Source organism: Numida meleagris, chromosome 3, assembly GCF_002078875.1.
Source record: "Numida meleagris isolate 19003 breed g44 Domestic line chromosome 3, NumMel1.0, whole genome shotgun sequence".
Classification (NCBI taxonomy): Eukaryota; Metazoa; Chordata; class Aves; order Galliformes; family Numididae; genus Numida; species Numida meleagris.
The window spans coordinates 83241296-83267420 of record NC_034411.1 but is presented as its reverse complement, the minus strand read 5'-3'; the positions used below and the strand labels follow the sequence as shown (position 1 = coordinate 83267420).

At 37.2% G+C, this 26125-nt stretch overlaps 1 protein-coding gene across 6 annotated transcripts in view; it reads left to right on the top strand.

The window, feature by feature from the left end:
* Positions 1-26125, top strand: part of COL19A1 (collagen type XIX alpha 1 chain) — a 195941-nt gene that overhangs the window by 4420 nt on the left and 165396 nt on the right. For 3 of the 6 annotated variants that reach the window (XM_021391917.1, XM_021391913.1, XM_021391918.1), the window contains exons 2-4: positions 1332-1461; positions 8419-8493; positions 8869-8968. In XM_021391917.1, coding sequence (XP_021247592.1) covers positions 1368-1461; positions 8419-8493; positions 8869-8968 — 269 coding nt within the window. In that variant the 5' untranslated portion in view covers positions 1332-1367. The other 3 variants (XM_021391914.1, XM_021391915.1, XM_021391916.1) reach the window with 3 other exon arrangements.

Genomic DNA, 26125 nt, shown 5'->3' with positions numbered 1-26125 from the left:
GGCCCGGCGGCAGAGGGCTCCCTCGCGCAGCGGGGGGGCCGCGCCACCCTCTCCGGCGGCCCGAGCGAGCTCCTGGCAGCGCTGCCGGGGAGGAAGCGTCGGCGGATGCCTGCCCCGTCGCCGCTCGGGCCGGACCGGGCGAGCAGCCGGGGGCGCAGTCAGGTTCCGGGCCGAGCACCGCCGGGCTGAGGGAGGGACGGTGAAGGGGGCGGGTGGAGGCTGCGCCGGGCCCACCTCGCTGCGGCGTCAGTCAGACCCTGGTTGCACGCCCCCAGCGCTCGCCCGTTAGTGGGGCGTTCAAACCCTCCTTCAGCAGAACCCAACTTCGTCCAAGAGAAACTGAATCGCCGTCGCGTTGCAGTTCGAGCTGCTGGAAGCTCGTCCTGCAGCCTCAGGTGTGCTCGCCGTGTGAGGAGAGGAGGGAGCGGGCGGCCAAGCGCGGAGCTGCGGGGGTTGGGGGCGTGAGGTACCGAACCTGCAGGAGCCCTCCAGAGAACGAGGGCTGGTGCGGCAGCTCCGTGGTCGTAAAGCAGGTGCAGGAAATTAACGGATAATGTTGCTTGAACGTGTGTTCACCGTGCTGCTATTTGGCAGGCTGGGAAAGTTAATGGTGGTGCGGTCGCTGCCAGCGCGTGTGCCTGACAGAGGGCTCTGCTGAGGGGGCTCGCGAAGATAATTTTGAGGAGTGCATTGTAGGTATAAGATTTGCCTTTCTTACACAAGTTGTGGTTAGAAGAGTATTTCTCACTTTCCGTGTTTCACTGAATTCATGTGTTTCTACAAGTTTTAGTTGGCTCAGGAGAAAAGCTGATATGTGTAGGGGATGAAGGGCATGCTGTTCAAGCTGGATTGTGCTTCTGTGGTATTTTACCTGTGAACTCAGCGCAGGTAGTGCCAGGCACCTGGGTACTGTGCACTGAGGAGAAGCATCATATTTCTGTTTGTTTGCACGTACGCCGAAGGTGTAACATGTTGTCCTTGTTCAGTGTGATGGTTGGGTGCTTCAGCAGCCCTTGGCAGCATGGTGTCACCGAGCAGTTACGTTCGTGTATTTAAAACTGAAATCTTGGGGGAAAAATAAAATCGGTCATTATTAGTGAAATAAATAATGATTGCCTTCACAGCTAATATCTCTGAGTTAATGTTTCTGAGGTTACTTATGAGATTGAGAATTGAGGGAATATTTCTGAATTTACTTGGGTCTATTTTTATAGCTCCTCAAAACAGATAAATCGTAGACTTTGTATATGAATAGTGATTTACCCTCTTCCTTACAGTTGAGAAATTCTTGAGGCAGAGATTGTTCTGAATATGGTTATCTTCTGTTTCAGATTTGCAGCTGATTGTTCACATGTGTCCGGGGGGAGATGAAGTGCATTGGATCTTGTGCAGTTTGGCTTTGCGTGGCAGTCATCCTGCTCCTCCCTGCTTCTACTGGTGTGGCCGTCAGTGACCAGACAGGTACTCCCATTTTTCCTGCACATCACTGCCCAAAGCATAAATCTTGGTACTCAACCAGTAGACAAATAAGGACAATACATGGGAAATAAATAGAAGCAAACAAAATTAGAAAAGATATATTTTTAACCTCTTTGTGACAGTGTCTGAGTTTGAAGTGGTTCCAAAGCAGCCCTTCTGTTTCATATGCTTGGAACATTCACATTTGGAAGTAGTTGTACTTCCTAGGGGTTTTGTTTTGTAACTTCTTAACTTAGTATACAAAGGAAGATTCTAAATCAGGGCTTGCAAAACTTTTGTGAACAAAATCGTATGGCTTTATTATGCATCGGTGGTTACACTGATCTGAACAACCTAATGCTCGTGTTAACCTAACCTAAAGTTAATCCTCAAACCATGTCAAATACTTCACAGACATACAGTGAGACAGTATTTTGTACTTAAGAAGGCAGGGAAAAAGAATATAATTGAATTATTTACTGTAAAAGCTGTTGCCCATCTCCTGCAAATACACTCATACTTCTCCACTTTTTTTTCTCTCTCACTGTCCGCATTATCTTGCTTTGCTAAACTCTACTTCATCACGCTTGGGAGTGTCAAATTCTGTTTGAAAGGCATGTTGTGTGTGGAATTGTCCGTTTTCTAGAAATGCTCATCCTTAACATGTACCTCAACTTTCTAAAATTTTCCTTCAATTATTAAGAAGGAGAACATGTTAGTTGCTATTTAGACTGAGATTAAAATTATTGTTTCTTTTGCAGAAGATAAAACATATTTGTAGTAATACTTGTGGAAGATAGTAGGATCTGTATACACACAGTAGCTTTGAATCTCTGCAGCACATTTGAAACTTGTGCCCCCAAAATTTTAAAAGTCAATTGCTAGCATAATAATCATGTTATTGCTCCAGTAAACAATAAATACTAACATTTATTAAATATTAAATGCTTCGAGACTGCAGTATTGCATTGTGAAGAATCTGAATACAACTTAAAGACTCTTTTTTTTGCCTTCTGTGTTTAGGGCAGCAAAGCTAAGTTCTCCACCAATGTATTATACTTAACCCCTGCAAGAGAGTGAGAATGGCCACATGATTATTCTCTTTGGTCATCTAAAGGAGTCAAAATAGGTTGTCTTCCCATTTGTTCCTACCAAATGGATGACAGAAGGGAAATTTACATAGAGTAGAAGGGAATGAGTGAACAAGACTACCTAATATTGTAAATAGATAAATTTGCAACTTTTTTTTTCTAATGAAAAGGTATCTTAGGAAAATATAAACCTTTCATAGAAGGTGTCACAGATAAAGCAAACTGCTTATGAGCAGTAGATCTGAACTGTGCATTATGTTCTAAGTTTGTGTCTGTATAGCCAGAAGGGAGGTTGCAATTTACCCTAACTTGATTGCTAGAAATTGATCAAATACGGGTCCAATAGAACCACTGAGATGAAGAGGAGAGATTGAACCTCTCCTGAGAACAACTAACTGTATGACTGAGAGAGGCTCCTGCAGTATGAGGTGATATGGGCAGATGGTGAGGAATAACAAGTAGATAGCTGCCAGCATGTCTGGGTCTGCCAACAGCAGAGAATAGACTTCAAGTGAAGCTTTAAGGTGATAACAGGAAAGAGACTTTCCTAGAGACTGAAAAGGGTAGAAGCCATACAAAATAGAAATGTAAGTTATAGACCAGAAAGCAGGAGTTGAGAAAGAACAGCTCTTGCAAAGTCAGGGGTAAAGAGTATTGGTGTATTTGCAGTCTTTGTTGTTAAATCTGCCTCATTTAGTGGAACTGAGTATTCTGTGTTGCAAAGCTCTTCTGAATCCTACAAATTGGTTGTATGCATATTTCAAAAAGAGAAAAATATCCAGCTTCCTCCATTTCTTTAATTCATTCATTAACCAACCTTTGGGCCTTCATTCTCTCTCACGTACTGTTCTGAATAGACCTGCTTCTGTCCTTCAAGACCTGCCCAAGTTCCTTCTTTTTCCTGCAACGTATGCAAAACATTTGTTTCTCATTAGGCTATTGTGAATGGGTTTTTTTTTTTCTGGGTAAGTTCATTTAGGTAGATCTTGGATTATTGTGTTTGCATTCTAAAATTTCTTACTGGAACATCCTGAGTCTAAGAGATTAGTCTTCAAAATCAGGGAAAACTATAAATTAACCTTGATTTGAGGAGAGGAAGAAAAAGTATATTTATGGAAGGAAATATCTTGAAAGAGAAAGGATCAATTTGTATGTACACAAAGGGAAGAGCTTGCTGAGCTAGCATTCTGAATATACCTTGGGACTTGTTGATTTGATACTGTATTAGATAAATACTAGCGCTGGAAAAAACATCGGAGTGGGCCTTCTTGAAGCTGTCCTCATTAGGTTCTAAGCAAGGTTTTCTGTCAGTTCTCACTTGTTCAGAAGTTTTGGTGTGCTAATCATTCATCAGAAGGAAGTACTAACCATATTCTAATGATAAAATATGGTAAACTGAAGGTAGCGGATTCCACAGTCAGGTTTGTTAACTGACTTAAGGAGTATTTTCGTAACGTAAACTTAACTTTTTATTGTTGGGAGCTCTTAGTTTTGAAGCATGGACTTGAGCTCTTTTTGTGGTGACACATGAAGTTATAATCTGATCATTCCTAAACGTTCCATATTGAGAATATTAATGCTCTGTCTCATTCCCAGATTATCATTGCTTTTTCAACTTTCTTTTATAATCAATCCTTTTCAAAGTCGCTTGCTAACCCATGAAAAATGTAGCATAAATAAAATCTTGGGACTGCCAGTCATGGTGAATTTCCTTTGCCTTTTGACATGGAATGTGCTGTCAAAAGTATTGGCTCTAGATCATAATTTCAGATAGGCAATTTAACCCAAATACAGTGAGTGGTTTCAGGCATGCAAATTGGTTCAGCTTTTCAGTTTTCATATTTTAGTGCAGCTAGATAATTCTCAAAATAGAGATAAAGTCTCTGTAATCACTCTCATATAAAATATATTCATATTCTTAATACCGCGAGTGTTTAAACTCTTAGACTGAATGTTTAAGGTTTGATCCACAACATATTGTCAGTACTGTAGAGTTTAAGTGACTATGCCACCCTTGGATTCCTTAACTCATGGGTAGATAGCAACCTTTCCTTGGCAGTGAAGAAGGAGCTTTAGGTATCAATAAGGATGTGGCTCCTGAAAGCCTGCATATTTTGGAAAGACACTTCAGCTAGTGAGTAAGTGGTACAGAGAAACCCAAACCATAAAGGGAAATATCTACACATTCTCTCAGAGTAAAGCCTGTACACTAGATCAGCCTGCTTTTTTTTCATAGAAAGCAAGAGAAAGGGGGGGGGGGGGGGGGGGGGCGACGAACCAAAAAAACTCCTGTAACCAAGATATCCACTTAGTAGTAGGAAGAACAAGACTATATTCTTTCAGTTCCTCAAAAAAGAATCGAGTTCTCCAAGGTTTAGTGTAAGCATTTAATAATTGAACTCAAATTTCTTAATTCCGGCTACCAGAGTTGTGATGTTATTTACTTAAGCATCTAAATAGTCATTGGGCTTGAACTTCTTTCCTGTATCAACAAAGTTATATATTCAGTCTCTCTTTGTCCTCTTTTCACCTTTGGTTTAACTAATATTTCCATTGTAATGTAGTAAGTAATAAGTGGCTTACAGAATAGGAAGAGAAGAAAAAAAAATCACATTTCACTTTCTGGTATTTCTTTATATGGGGATAAAAATAGGTAAGTTAGCTGGAGCTTTGCTGCTGGGCCACATTTATTTGGTCAGTTGTGCTTTCTGATGGAAACATCAGTGCTCTCAGAATGTGCATGTGGGTTGTGTTAGCAGCTGAAAACTTCACTTAAACATGCACTTTGTGATTAAACTAGCAGATAAAGACTTGTAAAGTGAATCTAGACATTTCAGATGACACTCAACCTAAAGAAGTCTAGAGTGCCTACTGGAAGCTACAGTTCCCAGTCAGGAAGTGCATATGAGAGATGTCCCTCAGTGAGACTGAGGCGTGTACCAGAGTCTGTGTCCCAGTTTTCACAGAAAGCAGCGTTGGGCATGGGACCTAGGTGGAAGCTATCCTACCCTTCAACAAGGGCTCCGATCATTACAAGAACTCAGAATGTGTTGCAGCAGAGAAATGTAGATGTAACCTGGCTACTTTGAACTTAGTTTTTGTTTTTTGTTTTTGTTTTTTTTTTTTTGCAAAAATCTACTAGAAAAATGTTTTCCTTATTAGCTTCTCAGTGGAGAGAAAGAAGTTCACAATGATTTGTGATATACCCACCTGATCCACATAGATATGTGTTTTTGAAATAATTATGTTGATTTTATAATAACTTTCTATGTAGACCTCATTGATTTCTAAAGATGAAGGTCTGTAATTTATTGTATGGAAAGAAGATCTAATTAATTTTTAGGTATGTTAACTTCAGTTTCACCATTCTCATAATATGAATCATGGACTAATCCAGACAAGCTTAGTTGTATCTCATATAGAGGAGTCTAATGTATAAATATAAGCTTGTTATTTTTTACTTCTTTAGTTTTGTAGTCATGTATTATAACAGAGGTGGTAGCTGCGTGTGGTTTGTATGCCTGGATAAGGGTTTGTCTTGTTCTTTTTCTTTCCTGAATGTCTCCATGTAAGTCTTCTAATTCAGCAACCCATGGGCTGAATGGGTAAACTAACTGCTTTGTCTCAGGCCAAAGAATTTAAGGGTCTGCCAGCAGTACTAAAAATCTTGGAAGAGAATAAATTTTGACTGCACAAACTATAGAAAGAATTTTCATCCATCTATAGCAATTACAGTTATGAGTCTTGATATGGGGAGCTTTTCGGTTTTTAGTATTTTATGAGTTTGTCTTAACTCTTTGGTAAAATAATAATGGGTGAAAGGAGTGTACTAGCAGCATAAGATAGAAGAAGAATGATAGTAACTCATTTTTTCTGAGGATATAGAAGACAACCAAGTAAATAACATCTACATGGTCTGTCTATGGACTGTTATGCTCCTGATAAAAATAGGTCCACAGTCCAGTCTGTGGCATGTGAGGAATCATTGCTATCATCTGGATAACACAGAAATTAAGGCTTGATTCTTTATTTGGAATTGTAGGAAAGTGGCTGGTGGGAATAAAATAAATTCCCTAGTCCTTAGCCACTCATCCATCATGAAAATTAATGGTGGAGGAAAAAGAGCACATTTTATGGCAGTTTGAGGTAAAATCTAAGATGGGTCAAATCTGGCTGCTCTTCTTGTAGGTACTGTAAAGTAGTTCAACTGAAAACAGAACCTGCCCGTAGTCTTCATATTAATTTAAAAAAACAAAAAGCCACATCAAGATAGTTCTTAGCGTATGCATGCCATGGTGCTCTGCCTTCAGCTGTAACAGGCTTTCTTTACACCAACTTATTAAATGTAGATATACTTCTGTAAATCTATAGTAGCAACATTCATTGCTCTAGAGTGTCTATAGATAAAAAAAAAAAAACTAGCTTAATAACCTTTATAAATGATTGAAATCTCAGATTTGTAGATAACAGAGTATTTAAGGTGAACCTGTTTCTGTTCCCTCACTATGTGTATAGTAAGTGGTGTATTCAGATTGCTATGTTAGTATGTAATTCCAGTGAATGCATTTCGTACTACATAAAAGTCCCTCCAATCCAAGCGTGATGAAAGATTTCATTTCAGTTTCTGAGGTTTTGGCATTACTGTTCTTAATGCTCTGCATCCTTTGCTTGGGGAAGGGAATTTATAATGGGAGTTAGTTATTTTCAACATATATTTTTCTTCTTATTTCTCATAAAATTTTCTTCATATGTATGAAGTAATATACATAGTTCTGTAAGTATATATATGTATGAAGGAAGGAAAGAATAAATTGTCTTAGTGCCTTTGAAATAAATGAAATTTTAAGTGATGTTTCTTGTAATTGTAGATTGCAGTCTAGACATCAAGGATGTGGTATCAAGCGGCACTTGGTCCATCTTGCATAAAATGTCTTCATGGAGCTCTAAGCTTAATAAGCATATAGGCCAAATCCTGCTTGCTTTATAGTTTTGTTAGAATTTAGCTGTGTTATTTAAAAAGTTTGAAGAAAAAGCCCTATTTCTGACCCATACACAAAAGGAACATTTATTCATATTTGCTTTTTAAAAGTGTATATTCCACTGAATATTTAAAAAAAAAAAACCTCTAAGAAGATTGAATGCTGTATAATAACACATTGTTAGTTCTAAGCATTTGGCTGGAGATAACCTTAGAATTCACCGTGTTCCAAATTTATAGAACATTATGCTTGTTTACCTAAATACTTTGGTTCAGACTTAATCCCCTGCAAAGCTGCTTAATTTTCAACCACTTTTTTTCATAGTCTAAATATTGCTTGCATTGTTTATTATATGATATGCTCATATCCTTGTTAATCCACAATTTGAAATTAATGTTCACTGAATTAACAATTGATTATTGCCATGGTAATCAAGCATTTATGCTTTATTGTTGCGTGTTCCTTGATTTAGAAAATATTACCATGAAAAAGAAATTTTCTAATAATATAGCCAGGAGGGGAAAAAACAAACAAAACAACAACAGTAAAAAAACTTAGATGTTTCTAATTCTATAGGTTATTGAGGATGGAAAGAGCTTACTAAGAACTTTGTATTTTACTTCTGCTTCTGCCATTCATGTGAGTGTTAATCCTGAACAGCTGAATTAAAACAGGGTAAAATTTATGTCTGCCTATATTGTTGGAAGTATAGCATGAAATCTGGGCGTTTACTGCTGGCATTTAGATTTTGTGATTTATTTCTATTTTCTATGTCCTAAAGATAAAGAAACAAACTTTCTCGTTACTGTGATTATCACTGTCATGATGGTTTGCTCTGATTCATTTTTATTTGCTACAATTTTATGATTTTAAATTGTGTTCTCTCAAAGGTGCTGGGTGTCCTTTAATGAAAACAGCTACTCATCATCACGAACAAGTCAACAGAGACAGTCTTGGTGTATCAGGTAAATGGCTTCAGTTAATATGAGGAGTAAAACAACTAAATCCATTGATTAGTAGTGGAAATAAAGCTAGCATCTAACGCTGCTGGCTTTAAAAACATCGTACCACTTGTTACTATCATGCTCCAAAACTAGTTGTTGTTTTTAGGAAAGTGAGATTAAAATTGGAAACTATTGGTTCAAATTCTATAGACGTGTTTATTTCCATTTTTTTCCCCTAACAGTCTTCATTAATGTCAGTGCAGATAATAAAAGGAAATAACTAATTCATTTATCAGGTAGCAGAGTCAGTTTCAACTACTGTGTGGATTTTTCAGTAATATTTTCATTTTAATCAATGAGAGAAACTAAACTAAATCAGTGTATCATATTTTGCAGGGTTTGATCTCACAGAAAGCTTTTCTTTGAGACAAACATCTTGTGGAGGGGAAAAAGTCTGCTTTAAACTGGGAAGCGCTCCTCTCATCAGAGAAACGAAGTAAGTAAAATATTACTTTCATCCTAGAATCTTTAATAGATGGAGCTCTAACTAGATACTACTTATGATCTGAAAAACTGAGCAATGTATCAAAGGATACCACAGAAAGATAAGTATGTCCATTTTAAGGCATTTGCATCCATGACGGGTTTTATTTTGGGAAGCAGTCTGATTCAGAAGTTTCCTTGTCTGATACCTAAAAGTATCTAGTAGGAAGTTAATTGGAAGTGTCTAGTTATCAACCTGTGATTCTAATATGGAAAACTACTCCTTATACTTAAGGGTCTACAAAAACGAAAGAAACAGATAACTTTCATGGTATGACATGAAGTGTTTACTAATCTTGCCTTGATGAGATTGGATGCCAGCAGGGATAAAAAGAGAGTCACTCTTTCCTTAAATGCTGTTTTCATGGATGCATCCTTTCAGTGAATTTGATATCTTGCCTTTGTTCACCAACGGAGTGGCTGGTACTGAGTGCAGAGATGAAACTTGGTAGTGTGCTATAGTGTGCTACAGAATAGGACGGAAGACAGAAACTGCATGAAAAGTCAAAAGGAGGATGCAGAGGGGTAAGGCACAATGGAACTGGAAAGACTTAAGATTTCACTGGGACAAGGAAATGGCGAGATACAGTCAGGAATGTAGTTTCAAGTTCCACATCCTTGGACAGTGGAGAGAAAGAAAATCTTTTCAGAGCTTCGTGGTTGCGATGTACTCTGAGTCATGGGACTGCAGTTTCAGTACAGCGTGTTCCTGTGATAATGTGGGAAGCAACTGTATTGGGTATTCTCTGGTGCAAGACTTCTCACTCTTGGTTGCGTAAGAAAAAATACACCGAGCCCTCAGAATTCCCCTTTGGTTGGATCCTGGGTAAAGTGATGTGGGCACCGTGAGGTCAGGAACTGAAAGAGAAGGTGGAAAGAAGAATCAGAGAGCCCCAGACGCTATAGTGATCCTGGGGAAAGAAGAATGATTAAAGAAGTATCACTGTTTTTCTAACTTACTATAGTTAATTTTTTGAAGGTATTAGGTTCCGTAAATATTAAACTTGTATGCTTGTGTAATTCTTTAAAATTATATGAAGTAATCACTGCATTTTCTAATATACTTTGTTTTCTATTGAAGGAAAAATGACTACATAAAGTTGATGCAGAGAGGGCTCTACTTCTATTAGCATATTTCTCTCTTCCAAATTTTTACAGATTTATTTCAGGAGCTTTATTTGAGATAGAAGTGAGAATATAGAAGAGAAGAAAATCAAGACAAGAACAGGAAAATATGGGAAAATTTTCTTTCTTTTGAAATACAAAATTGAGTAGAGCTAAGTGTATAATCAAAAACTGCATAATGCAAGCTGATTTTTTTTTTCTGAAACTGCAAGAAAATAACAAAAATGAAGTAAAAGAAGCTAAAAATTAAAAGAATGGATTAAAGAAATTATTTTTAATTCATATTACTTTTCGGGGAAAGTCATTTCTAGGAATTCAATATTTTTTTGAAGCCATCTGACCCATGATGTTAAGACTGAAAAATGTTAAGTTCTTTACTTGTTTTTATTAATAAGCCTGAATACTGATGTCTGTGTTATTTTATTTCATCTTTCAAAAACAATTATTAATGAAAGTATGGAAAAAGGGTGAAGTCATATAATGGTTGATAGCTGCTGCTTAGCAAAGCCTTAACTCCCAGAAGTTGGAATGAAATACTCTAGAAAACAAGAATGCTTCTATTTTTATTTTCCTTATGAGTGGGAGCAGAATTTAACAGATTAGTTTTTGTTGTTGTTGTTTATCTTTTCATCTTTTCAGCAGTAGAATGACTCTTTGAGACAGAAGTGGGGAAAATGGAAATGGGTAGTTTTTCTTTATTTTCAGAGTAACTTGGGCAGGGGACAAAGAATTTCAATAAAAGGAATACCTGGAGGGCACGTGGCTTGGCCTTACTTGTGCCTATTGTGCTTCTTGTATTCCTCTTCCTCCCCATTGTTTTCTTCTGTGTATGTATTTTGAGGAAAAACTGAAGTGGAAGTCTTTCCGCTATTCCCCTAAAATTTAGTATCCCATAGATGAAAACTTCAGGTGGATGAAGCTGAAATGAACATAAGTGTTGATGTTTGAATGTAGTTAGACTAAAAAATGATATCGTGTTACTGATGCTAATAAGACGCAATGTGAGCTATTCTGCTAGAGGTCTTTGGAATGGCATCTTTTATACATATAACCTTTAAAAAAATATGTAAGAGCTAAAATGTTTTGACGTTGCTGAAAGTATTACAGAATTTACATCAAATCTTATTTCTTAATGGTGTAGCCTTGCTTTTGCTTTTTAAAACCTGTACTCAAAGGGAAATGTATGTCATAATTAAGAACAGAATTTACTTTTTAAATTAAAAAGTTGAATATATAATAGCTTTCTGTTACTGGGATAAGACTTCAGACAATTTTTTTAAAAGTTCTTATTCAAACTACTTCTAATATTTTTCTGAACTTATACATTGTTGTTTTTTTAAATAAAGGCATATGCCAGTTAGGAATACAAAGTCAATCTTTGATATTGTAGGTTTATAATGAAGTAAGAACTCAAATACCTGTCATCATAATTTGATAATTTACGTTATCCCAGATATCCATATCTAATATCTTTTACTATATTATTTGATTTAAACCCTCTCTTAGCTCTTTTCAGATTGTGTAGTTCCAGAACAGTTGGGTTATTAGATCAGAGGGTTTTAGGATCATTCTGTCTCAGAAAATATGTTAGTAGACGTGGTGTGCGGTAAGTAGCAGGACAGTGTTTGTTATCCATCCTGCAGGAAACTCAGAGTATCTGATTAAGCTGACTAGCAAGTATCAAGTAACTTGGCACGTCTCCTCTTGCATGTCATTCATTCAGTCGTAGTGTGGGTAACAGAAAGCTATGCAGTGCCATTTTTCTTGTGTGATGCCATTTTAATTTTTTCTCAATGGACCTGGAGTAGTGTTGCATCTATTTATATGTTGTAAATAACTTGCAATGAAGTGTGAGCTTGGGAAAACGATTATGTCTATTTATGCTGAATTTTAGTTCAATTTCTGTATCTATTCTGGGAAGGGAGTTCTGTATATGTTTTGCCTTAAGGTAGGAGGTGGGTAACTTTTCTTATGCTCCATGTAAATAACTAATTCTAATCTATTAATATTTTCAAGATGAAAGAGTGATTTTGTTTTTTTTTTAATTTAAATACTACCGGTTAAATATTGCAATTGTTATGTGAACATTAGTACAAGTTATTCCTGATTAAAGTAATGTAGGTGAGCCTCTGAATCCTCCAGAAATTAATTCTAAAATACAGATGCAGGCAATCTAGTTATGCAATCATAATGATATTGTTATAATGTTTTACTTTCATTTCAATAAATACATTATAGAGTCGCGTTTTGTTAGCTAGAGTTTAATGCATACTGCCTATGCACTGTATTTTAGCTTCATGCTTCCTGATGGCTATGCAGGGCTTCATGGGGATAGCAACTCAGATCTGCCAGCAGTGTTCAGAACTTGTGGGGTGAGGCCTCTTAGGCTGGGCTTTGCCTTAGATTAATTAGCGAAATGCTGAAGTAGTTGCACTGTCCTTCTCTGAAAGGGCTTCAGGTGCTGGTTGTTCCCACCTCTCTGGCTTGCTGGTGGGCCCATTCTTTCTGCTTTGCAATTTCTGTGCAAAGCCAAAAAGGGAAATAGTAAATTGCTTTCATCTGAGTTTCAGAATGTTTTTAAAATGGATTTCACTTGCTGATGAAATCTTAACAGCGTCATTGTTTTCTTATTTTATATTTTGGTTTGATTAAATCATATTAATTTACTGGTGTAATTGCCAGAGCTGGCTGTGAGAATGTTCTCAGATTTACAGCGATTGGATTACTCATGACTTTTTTAGGAATCCTTCCACATTTGGTCTAAGATACTGAAAAGATCTTGTATTTTGACTGTATTTGGACTCCTGAGTTCCATCAGGGCTGCTGTCACTTATTGCTGCTGAAAACTCTGTGACTGTAGCTTGGGCTGTATTTCAGAGAGAGTATTTTCACCCTTTTGTGATGTCTAGTTACCAAGTGCAGAAATACTGTTGCCACTTTTGCCAGTCCACTCTAAGCTGAAAACTGAAATCAATGACAAAAGCATATGTATGAATGTGTCTTGTTTGGTTTTATGGAAACTTTTTCAAATGCAGTATGTGTAATGCAGAATAACATTTCCTGAACCCAGCTGGCATGTAGCAAGTCAATTTCTGTGCTCACTTGCCAGAACCCTTTTTATAGCCAGCACTTTGCTCCCGAGGCACCTATCTCTGAGTGACTTTTCAGTGTGCTCTCTGGACTGCCTGATCTAGTGGGTGGCAGCCCTGCGTCCCATAGTGGGTTTGGAACTGGATGATTGTTAAGACTGCTTCCAACTCAAGCCGTTCTGTGATAGTACGATTCTATGGCTTCCTTCTCCAAAAAAATGCCCAGTGATTCACAATAGAATTTAGCCATCAGTGAACTTCTGCATAGGCATGACTTCTGATTAGCTTTGTGTATGGCATGTGTTTTAGGCAGTGGAACCAGGTTCAGCAGTCTTCTTGAAAAATTAAGATATACGTATATAAATGCACTACTTTTTAATATGTATTTCTTAAATATGATACAGATTGGATAGATGTGCAACAACAGTTTTTTAAAAGGTTTCATCAAACGCTTCTATAATAACCCAGTTAAGTACTAGTGAAAAGGACGATGAGATGGCATCTCTGTTTGGTGGCAGTAGTTACAGTTTTATGCTAACCAATTTTCATCCGTACTTATTTGAAGTCCTGTTAGCCTTCGGTCTATTTAAATATTAAAAAGCTATTTAAGAAATGCCACCTCTCTCTTCCTATATCATACATTTATTTGAAGTCATTTGGGCTATTTGAGCCAACAATGCTAAGATTGAAATGTCTGGTATTTTGGTTGCAGGGTATTTTCAAGAAAAGGGCCTTGTCTCTGGAATTCACTTCCTGAGTGTGGGAGCCTGAAGTTGGTACAAATCCTGATGCTTTCTTCAGGTCTTCCGAAATAGTGGATCAGAAGCGGTAGTGACATAACTTTTCTTTTTTCCAGTTCTGGTTAATAGTACTGAAATAATATTTTGGAAACATGAAAACTTATTGCATTTATAAATTAAATAGAAGGATAAGACAGAGTACAATTGAAAAAAACAGATTGGAACTGTTCCTATCGCATAAACACCGATACCTTTTTTTTCATAACTAAGAAGAAAGCCAGCACCTCTTAGGATGGAAAAGGATAGGGCTGTGCTTCTTTAAAAGAACAAAAACACAAGAATGTCTTTTTTTTCCCCCCCCATATATGGGCTTGTTTCTACCTGACAATTTACAAGATCTATGCCAACAGCTTTAAAAAAAAAACAATAATAAAAAAACACCAAAACTATATTTCAGACACTAATTGATTTTAAATGCTGTACTGAGTTTGAATCATGTAATTTAACATGTGATTTGTTATGCAGGAAGAATCAGGAATGACAGATACATGGCAAAGGGGAATAACATATTACAGAAATGTATAATACTTACATTAAAAGCAGACTGTGAGGGAACAAAGAGCGGCAAAACTATTTTAATTATACCACTGACTGTAGCAAACCTGAATTTTTTCATCTTTAGCAAATTCCCCAGACATCAGAGCATCTTACCAGTTGAATTAGTAAGGCAATGTTGGATGAAGCAGGCTGTTCCGTTTGAGGTTTTTTTTGTGTGTTGTTTTTTTGTTTTGTTTTTAAATCTCCCAGCAATGTTGTTCTTGCCAGAAAGTTTAGAGGAGAAGGGAGGGAGTCTTTGGGAAATGCGGACTTCAAAGGCATTTGTCTACAGTGAGTGTACTGGAGACCAACAGTGTTTTTTGGGGATCCCCACAACCCATGTGCCTCACAGTGCAGGATGAAACTTCAGACATGCAATAAGGAAATCACAGGAGCACTGAGTGACCAAATAGCCAAAGCAGTTTAATTTCCTTACATTAAAAGCTTTTCTTAACTTGAAAAACATGTATTTCAGTTCAGATTAGTGTTGTATATTTTTTCCTGCTAAGATCTGTCCTGCCAAGGTTATTTGCAAGAAAATAAAATTAGTTCATCTTTACGGCACTTCCCTTCTGCTCTCAGGTTTGTCTTACTTCCTCCACGTCAGCATCAGTCACACTGGTACGTGAGGCCATTGGCTGTTCCAGTGGCTGTGCGACTTCAGTCAGTCAGTCACAGTGGAAGGAGTGGGAATGCATTGCTGGAGAGGGACACAGAGGAACTCCATGGAACTGGTGCTCTCAGCAGCTTGCAGTTAGTTTCAGAATTTGCTTAAACTATACCTTCAAATTAATGGTTTAATCTGCTCTGTAGAAAACAATACTGTTTTTCTGATTTAAAGCAAACAAAAATCTGCAGTATCCAAGCAATTTCACTTTTCCTATATACTTCTGCACAGAATTCTGTTTTATTTTCATCTGCTATGAATGCTGAAACTGCATTTAATTTTCCTTATTGGATCAGATAGCAACGATTAAAGCATACTGTCATAGGTGCAATTGCTAGACAAGTCATTGTGGTATTAGATTTCAGACTAAACAAAAGCAATTTACCTGGACACTGCTGTATGACCTTTGTTCAAAAAATCAGATGCAGTTTAACTTAGTGGTACGCTAGTTAAAGAGAAAGTTAAGTGAAGCCTTACTGTGGGGAACTCTTGAAAGAGTTCATCTTTTTCTCCCTGCTAGACATGTTGACTTGTAAAGCCTTTGTGATGTTGCTCTGTTTTTTTTTTCTTGTTTTTTTTTTTTTTTTAAACAATCCCCAAAGTCGAGGGTAAGGTGATAGTATGAACTAATAAGGAGGCTGCAGGCTAAGAATAAAAAGAACGGTGATTGATAAGAATTCCAGTAAGAATACTCTTAGACCAAAAATACAGTTGCAGAATTAATATAATTTGAAGTTTTTTGGCATCAAGAATAAATATGGGCATATACAGCAATGTTACAAGAAGCCATGCCAAACTGAATGAAATATACAATCTATAATGCATGCAGCTGATGATAGGTTATTTCTCCTTTATGTTCTACTACTGAAGTAGAGATTGAAAGATAATTTATCAGTTTTGCTGATTGGACTGAAGAGAATTCAAGTGCCTCTGTCAAATGCATATAATTTCTTCAGCTGAAGCAGTGGTGCCATGTGCTTCAGAAATCATTTATCAGCAGACTGAAAAAAACCTGTAATAAATCAGAGCTTATTCTGTGATTTTTGTGATTTAACACTTTGAGAAATGTAGTTTGCTTAAGCAATGCTGTCAGGCATTTCTCCCAGTGACTAAAATTGTACCTACAAAAAGATATTTGTGCTAATACACCTGTGTCTATGCTGGGGCTTTGGTGTTTAAAGATGTCATTAAAAAATATCATTCCCTTCCCCCATCTCGCTTCTTGGTTTTTAGTTTTCCTATCTAAAAATAGTTTATGGGCTCTTTTAAAGCTCCCTGGTGCTTTTTTTCATTACACTGATTTTCATTTATTTCCAGTTGGTTGTGAAAGACTTTTGCCCTCCACCATTTCTGTATGTTAAGCTCTTCACAGTTTTTAATCATAAAACACACTTTACAGATGGAGATAAATAACCAAATATTTACAAATACTATTTTAATTTTCCATGAACTTTACGGTTCATGCTCTGGATTTTTCACTTGAAGACCTAGGTATCAACTGGAGTTTAGTCATACACGTACAGAGTCCTTTGCGGCCTCAGGTTAGTCTTGAGAAATGGCCATATGGATAGTATCTCCATTTGCCCTACTTTTATCTTACAGAATCTGGCTCCATCTCTAAGTGAGCACTTCAGAAGGTTAAATGAGTACTAATTTAAACTGATCTATGAATCTAAATAAAAAAGGAAGTTGTATATAGACAATATATATATAGACAGGGTGTGTATATATATATTCACACACACATATATATATATATATATATATACAACAAATCCAAATGCAAAGTCTTGCATCTGGGTCAAGGCAACCCTCATGAGCAATACAAGCTGGGAGATGAAAGGATTGAGTGCGGCCCTGCTGAAACAGTCGTGGAGATACTGGTGGATGGCAAGCCGGACATGAGCCAGCAATGTGCCTTTGCAGACAAGAAAGCCAACTGCATCCTGGGCTGCACCAAAAGAAGCGTGGCCAGCAGTTCGAGGGAGGTGATCCTGCCCCTCTACTCTGCGCTGGTGAGGTCTCTCCTGGAGTACTGCATCCAGATGTGGAGTCCTCAGTACAGGAGAGACGTGGACCTGCTGGTGTGTGTCCAGAGGAGGGCCACAAAAATGATCCAAGGGATGGAGCACCTCTCCTACAAGGACAGGCTGAGAGAGCTGGGACTGTTCAGCCTGGAGAAGAGACAGCTCTGGGGAGACCTGAGAGCGGCCTTTCAATATGTAAAGGAGGGCTGTAAGAATCTGTCCCCTTCTTTCTTTAGTAGGGTCTGCGGTGATAGAACAAGGGGAAATGGCTTCAAGCTTAAAGAAGGTAGATTTATGTTGGATATAAGGAAGAAGTCTTTTATGGTGAGAGTGGGGAGGCACTGGAACAGGTTGCCTAGAGATGTGGTTGATGCCCCATCCCTGGAGACTTTTAAGGCGAGGCTGGATCAGGCCCTTGGCAACCTGATCTAGCTGTGGCGTCCCTGTTCATTGCAAGGAAGTTGGACTAGATGACTGTCAATGGTTTACGGGCGTTTGGCCCGGTTCCATGACAAAGGGGATGGGGGACCCACAGGCCCACGCCCTGGGAAAAGGGTAAGGAGATGGCCCTGAGAGCAAAGGATAGCGGCAACAATCTGAGGAGAAACAAACTAATTTACTAAATAAGATAACGGAATGCAAAACAACACACTATAATACAATATAATTACAATTTAAGCTGATAAATCCAATACAGAGAGAGAGAATGTCCCAAAATCAAGGTAGGCCTTACTCTACTACCAACAATAAGACGGCTGGAGAGTGAGGTGCTGCCAAGACGAGAGATGGGTGGAAAAAGGGACGAGGTCTTGTGATCTGCAAGTTTTTATACTGCGAGATTTTATCTTTTCCCTCCGGCTGGAAATGGTAACAGAGGAGAAAAGTACCATGGGGACTGTAGTAGTTCTTCTCTTCTGAGAACCAGGTATATCCACTACATGATGTTATGATGTGGAATACCAATAACCGAAAATCACAAAACCATGACAATGACCTTTAAGGTTCCCTTCTAGCTCTAAGGATTGTATGGTTCTATGCTATGCTCCTGGTGAATATTACAGTAGGAACAGCTGGCCAAAATGTGAAGTGGGATGTGTACTTCCATGTCCAACCTTGCACTTACGCCCTTGTCATGCTGGATGTACTTTTTGCTGGAGTGTAGCCCCTGCAATTGAACTATGAAGTTATTGATGTCTCTCACGATTGACATCTAGCAGCTGACATCTGCAGGACTGATAGATAATGTTTGCGCACTTTGTGGGTAAAGGTACTACATGGAAACAAATCTTTCGTGGAAGGAGAGTAGTTTTTTTTTTTTTTTTTTTGAAGTATGTCTGTGGAGTTCAGTTACTGGGAATTGAGAATAGGAGGTTAACGTAGGAAGTTTGATTACTATATGAACAATATCTGATAAAGGTAATAGCTCGTAAGAATCATCATGTGGAGAGAGACATCAGTAGAAAATATACCACAACAGGACCAAAAATAAATAGAAGATATGATGTAGAAATAGTTCAGTAATGAAATATCATATGATGAATGTCTGAAAATGTTAAATATAAGAAATGCTATCAGACTATTGTTTTTACTCAAAAGGGTCATAGGCTTTAACATGACTTCTTATTTTTCATAGGTTAGTTCCCTTTCCACAGGAGTTTCTTTAAATTTAGAAAGTGGTAAATGACTGTATTAGTAAGTGGAAGCAGGCTATGCTGCCAGAAAATTACATTAGCTTAAGATTGGTTTGTTGTGAAAACATTAAGAGGACTACCAAAAAAACACTTTGTGATTAAAGATAGCTGATATGATTTCATGGAAAGTCATGACTCCTTAACTGGTTGGAGTTCTTGATAGTTCTGGAGAGATACAGCATAGCCTCACTTCATTGCTTCAGTTCTCACTACTAATATGAATCTATATTATAGCCAAGATTACATTATTTTATTTTTTTAACAGCATCCTAATGGTTGTTATTGCAATTAATTGCAACTTCTTTAAATAGTTTGATTTTTGTTCTCATGCAGTCATAGAATGACTTGAGTTGGAAGGGACCTTAAAGACAATTTAGTTCCAACCCCCCTGCCATGGCCAGGGCTGTGAACAGCTAGATCATGCTGCCCAGGGCCCCATACAACCTGGCCTTGAATGCCTCCAGGGATGGAGTATTACAACTTTGCTGGGCAGCCTGTGCCAGGGCCTCAGAGCACTCTGCCTCCAAATAAAGAATTTCTTTTTAAAATCTACCCTAGATTTCCCCTCTTTCAGGTTAAAGCTGTTCCCCCTTGTCCTATCGCTATTAGACTATGTAAAGTCACTCTCCCTTCTGCTTATAGGCTCCTCTTAAGTACTGGAAAGTGTAAATACGTACACAAATAAATGCGTATTTCAATTGTAGACTATGGTGTTAGAAATATATTATTTTTTCCTTAAGAATATAGATTCTTGTAACTTTGGATACTTAATTCCACTGTCAACCAAGAATTTAATAGTGATAATATTTATATTATTTTTGTCATAAGGCGATGAGCAAGCTAAGTATTTCCTTTTCAAAATTTGGAAAACATTGGAAAATGCATATATGGTATAATTTCTTACAGTGCAAAATGTTAGTGATATTTTCTTTACTATTATAAGTCTTTAACATTTTAGACTGTGGTTTGTAGTAGATAATTTGTGGAATTTTAATCAGCAGTAAAGATTTCAGTCTCAGCTTTCTATAAAAAAAAATTAGCTTCTATTTTAGTTCTGTTAATTTCACATAGATGCAGCATAGATGATTCAATATCAAATAAAGCTGCAGTTAATGGAATAACATGCATTGTTTTAATGAAAGATTTTTTTGCTGAGTGGAGCCTGCATTGTTTTGAGAAGTTTGTAAACACACAATATTTCAAGCTTAGTTATTTGGATATAAATCATCTGGCCTATGTCCTCAGCCTGAGAAGGGCTCCCTGTAATATCCAGTGTTCTTTCAAACTGTGGTGGTGGTTTTTTTTGTTTGTTAGTTTGTTTTAATGTGATGCTTTAGAAAAGCCTAAATAAAGGGGAGAGTGAACCCGTTCCATTTATCCACAGCGACCACTGGTTAAAGTCTCCTTTCAACACTTCTGTCTTAGGTCTAATGCAAGACCCTATCACTGTTGAAACTTTTTTGGTTTCCCTCTTAATCCTCTAAAGAGAATACCTGGCCATTTCCCAGCTGGGTCAGATAGTAACAGGGCTGGCAAGTTGCAAGTCCTCAGCCCATCCTGTTAAACATAGTTGTGACTCAGCAGATAGCAATGCAATGTTGATATTTTTCAGCTTGATATATTTTAACCCCATTTAATCTGCAACTTGCCAAAATCTCACTGTTACAGAAAGTGCAAGTTGGGGGCCAAATTGTATGTACTTTATGTTGGTGGTTGTTGTTTTTAATTTATTTGACTTCAATTAGACAAGTCATTTCTGAGTCTTGGGACTTCAGAGAAGTATTAATCTCCAGTTTATAAAAATTCTATTAGGTCTTTGTATGTGATGCAGATTTATTAATGATTTTTATTTTCAGATTCATGCACTTAAAATCCATGGATATTACCAGTTTTTACAGTCTGTAAAAATAACTCATTATCGATTTATCCTTCAAATTATAAGCCACGCACTAGGTTTTAATATTCATAGACTAGACATGTTGTATGTAGGGGGTGTTAAAGCAAAGGCATGTTCTGTCTCTGTAGCTTCACACTTGCAGCTGACAGAGCTACTTATTTCAGGTCAGTCCTCTGGTATCTGATATCATTAACCTTTCCTATTCCAATCTCTTCTGTTGGTAATATAATCTTCACCCCTTATGCTTTCTTTTTTGGGGAGAATCCTGATGGACATGTATGTCCATCTATAACAATGGCATAGTCTGCTTTATCTTCATTGTTGCCTGTATCTTTTTTCAAAAACACTTTAGCATGGCCTGCTTGTGCCTGCAGCCCAGACTGAATTTATTAGTAGGCATTACTGAGTGCTGAGGAGGAGGAGGATAGTTATCCAAGCAATTACTTGAAGTGGTTAGGAAAAAAACATCCCTTAGTTTCGTTCAGCTGAACTCCACACAGCATCCCTTTTAGCTCTCCCTTTCCACCGCCAACCAACATATTATGTTCACTGTGACCACCACCCACAATTTTCATGTTATTGATTAATGCTGGCCTGTGAGATGGTTTGTCTTACATCATCTCCCAGGTTGTCTAGGACCTGGCAACACATGGTAGGAAAGGAAGAAGGAGTGAACCTATTCCAAGTGTAATCAGCAACTCACTTCCCTTGTACTTGTTCTACCGGTTCACTGCTAGCACAAATTTGGGATGGAGGTGAGAGAGACTAAACAGCTAGAAATTGAGACTTATAAAGAAGCAACACCTTTAGGTTTGATAGCACAAAGTCATACAGAAATATGAGGTAGCTCTCACAAGACTAGCATATGAAGTGGTAGAATGCTAAGTTCTCAGGGTGAAGCTCTTCTTGAGCCAGTTAACCCTACAAAACTAGAAAGACCATTCTATTTCTGGATTCAGTTAGTATCTCTAGATAGCAGTGCAAAGATCTGCACAGTGATGGTAAATTGGCTGTGAAAACCCTCAAGGAAAAATGAATGGTTAGATTTCTCCCTCCTCTAGTGAAGAATGTATGAATATGTCTAGGCCAAGGAAAAAGGAACATTGTTTTTTCCTCACTCCTTTCCAACGTATGATGTGCATCATCTGTCTTGCTTCACTGTGGGAAGCACGTAACAATGCATGCAGAACAATTTTTGCTGGCAGTTGACTCTCAGAGGTTACAGTAATTATTTTTTTTGTGACATCTTCAGTGGGTTTCTGGCTCAGCTGAATAACTGAAGTCCACTGTAGATAATCATATTTAGCATTAAAAAGTTAATCTTTCATTCAGTTCAAAGACTGCCAAGTAATAGAGTTTTCTAATAACTAGATCTGTTGTCTTTGTTCCATTTCTGGGAGCAAACTAGAAGGACTAAATTAGTCATAGAGCTGCTCATGAAATGCCTAAATAAAGACATAGGGATAGATGTTAAAAGAAGTATGTAAATTTCCTTTAAAAGTACTCACATTCATATCCTCTTCTCTTGAATATTACCATAACTGGGGGGAGGGAAGTCTACCAGAACTGGATTTCAGAATATTTGACACAAAAAAAACAACCTTGAGAGATAACGTAAAAAAATGTTAAAAAGCTTGGTAAAAATCTTGAATGACTTGAGGAAAACTTCTATCTCTGCCATTCTTCTAGGTAAGTCTTAGTTTTAAGTTTTAAACAAAACCCACCTAGGAAATGAACGGTTCATTGCATTTCTCCAAATTCAACCATTCATGTTAACCTCGAGAAGTGAAGGCTATGCTCATTTTTTGTGTATCACTTGCCAAAAGTATGTCAGGCCCTGAGTGCTTCTCTTATAGAGGCTATCAATTTACTAATGTGGTTCTGAATAAGGAAGGCGCTTAAGATTTCTGAGACGTTCTTACTGGACAAAAAGACCAGGTTCATATGCGTGAAAGCTTTTTTCAACATTTAGCTACAGAAAGGAAAGAAGATTTAGGTGTATACCTAAGAAGAGCAGGATTCCTGACAGGTGATAGTGAGAGTGCAAAAGAGCAATTTTCTTCTGAATTATTTTATATTTTCAATGCTGCTTCACAGTGGTGGGGAGTTGGATACTGGTACTGGAGGAATCTCTTCCTAACTCTTTTTTACATTTGATATGTGAATGGGTGTAGCATCTGTGGAATATAGAGAAATGTTCAATGAAAGGGCACTTTGTATTTGTAAAATTACTGTCTTCATAAGACTCTAAAAGTGTAGGACTCATGTAACTTCTTTATGAAACATCCTTGTGAGGAGGGCAGGTGGAACTGAAGATATAAATTACTGATGCATCAGTATCAGCTCCAGTGGTGTCATCACACTTCCACAGCTGTATGTACACTTCAACACATGTATGTGAAGCATCAGGGTGGAAAACAAACTAGAACAACAGAAAGTGGGTTTGGTTGCTTTCTGCTACTAACATTAGAAAATCTCTGCGTGTTTCTTTGTCAGTAAGTGATGCTGACAGATGGAAAACCAATCTGATTTGAGCAGCACAAGGCAGAGGGACACCGGAAAGAATCATGTAATTGCTTGAGTAGGGGAAAGCAGATTTGGGGGAAATGTGGAATTTTCAGTTCCTCAGACACCAACAGCAATATGTTTACTTGTTCTCTGGTCATATCTTAAGAAAAATAAATAGTCAGTGTAAGACCTGAGCAAATAATGTAGATTGACTTCAGTCTTTTTGAATCACAAGTAACCATGCTGTTCAATGTTAAATTAGCTCAAAAGTGTCAGGCGGAATATCTTGATGCCTGCACAATATACATTTCCTTTACTGGCTTTGCACATAAGAAGGCAGCTTACTGCAGTATATGCATTGTCTGGATCCACTCTGTTGTGTTGCTTTTCTTGAGTCCATGACAGTGTAGGTGTGGGAGGATCCTTCAGACTATGAGATTACTTTGAGTAAAATTTTAGCTTGCTCAAGTTGTCAGGTACTGGCTTTCATCCTTTACCTTCTTCATCTCTCATCATCATGTTTACTGGTTGTCATTCTTTGTCACCCTGCATTCCTCTAATATGGAGAGATGTTTACTGCTGATTAGAGCAGCTTAATTTAGTGTGCAGCATTCAAAAAGGTATTATATTTTTGAAATGGAAACAAGCTGTTTGAAAAAACAATATAGTTTCTGAACCTATTTAATCATTTTTTAAATTTCTTAGCATTTAGTAATAAGATGTTATATTTATTATGAAGGGTTATATTTGTTTTCCAGATAAAAAAGGTAAGTTCATTGTATTACTCTTAGATCTATTTGATTCTTAAAACATATACCTAAATTGAAAAAGGCAAATGTATTTATAACTGCATCAGAAATGTTGAAAGTTGCTTTCCACAAGATAAGACAGCAGAAGCCAAAATGTTGGTCTGGATCTTCTTAAAACTATATCAGTCTGCACAATTCTACTGGAAAATGAGAAGAAAAATTGTTGCATTTTGCGTTTCCATTCTTATATGCTACTACTTCTAAGGCTGTAGCTATTACTACTACTGGATGTTTTTTTCAGATAAATTAAAATGCTCACAAATTGACCAAACTTGAAAGCAGACATAATTTGTTAGCATGACTTCTTTGAAATCATTGGAAGAGCAGCCTTTGACTCTATTAGGACTAGGAGTTCACCAATATTTCACATAAATAAGGTTACAGAATAGTGCTGGAAACACTAGGGAAAACCTTTTCTGAGTAGACCTGATAGGTTTTATATCCTATTTCCATTTCAAACAAATTGTTTTTCTAAATGTCCTTTGAAATTTCATTAATAATGACATGGGCTTTCAGCGAAAAAAAAATAAAAAAATAAAAAAAATCTGAGCCACCAATATTTTAGAAGTGACAATCTATACCTGTTCAGAAGACAAAAACAGAAACATGTTAAAGTTTATAAAATTTTAGGTAAATCTCTTTCTTCAATGTTCAAATAATTTGCAGCTTTGCTTTCAGTGGTACACTTTCTGAGTGGGTTGTTCTATGCTTAAGTAATTAATAACTCTTAAGCTGTCTGAATAGTTTCCCTTAAGTTGCATCATATAACGTGTCATACGAAAACAACTTGAGGCCTAATGTAACATGAAACTGTATAGCGCGTCTTAGTGTGATTTGAGGAAGATGGATGGGAGGGAAATTATTTCTTATTTTGGGTGACAAACAGCTGTTCTTAACTTTTATTTGTGAAGAATTTATAATACCCTTTCTAGGCAGAGATTGGCATGTTGTTCTAAGTAGTTATTCCCCCCCGCCCATTGTACTAGTGAAGTTAGGCAAAAAAATAAGATTTAAGAATGTAGTAATTTGGATTTTTTTTATTGGATTACTTTGCTTTTTTCTTCATAACTGATCTTAGCTTGAATTTCTTTAGTGAACACAAAAGGTTAAGATTTCAGTGTCTCAGTCAATATGGTACTACATAAATCATCACGCATGATGGGAAAGTTGTTTAAACTAACTTCTTGAGCTCTGGTCTCCGAATTATTGTAAAGTTGTCATGTTACAAGTGACATATACCAGGTAATGGTATATGTCAGCTGGAAAAGATATGTCTTGCCATAAACTCTAAACATCTCTCACTTCAATCTCAGGAAATGTAAGTTGGCTCATCTTTCTCTTCCTGGAAGATATTCAGCAGGATGGAGATTTCATTGATACTTGTAAATACGGAAGTTTGTCATATACTGTAGTATATTCTCATTTGATACGGAACAATTAGAGTTCATAAGATTTAAAAATAGATGCTGCTTTTCCATTAGTGCTTTTTTAAAAATAAAAACAAAAGGTAAATAAAGGATTGCCTTACTAAATTTGATATGGGTAATTCAATGCTGCTTTACAAAGATAGAACTAAAACCGTTTATAGCTCAGTGAATACACAGTTAATTCATTCATAATTACTTCATTTAGTATGGTAGCAGTAGGAGAACCAGATGGTATCTGTGTTTCAAAAATTGTCAGAACTTCTGAGGAAACCAATGAACAAGCAAGTATTTTTGCCAAAAAATCTCTCAATACTTGATCATGACAAACATTAGAGGGTATGCACAAAAATGATTGCAAAGTTCATGTAAAATACTTTTCTAATGATCTAATAATGTACAGTCTGTGTTGTACTTGTGCCACCGTACCTGTTTTTAGGGAAAATTATAGCTAAATTTAATCCACTGAAAAAGGGAGAATGCAACAAAACTCTTTGCAACTGAGAGTATATGAACTCCTTGATAGAGCGGCGCTG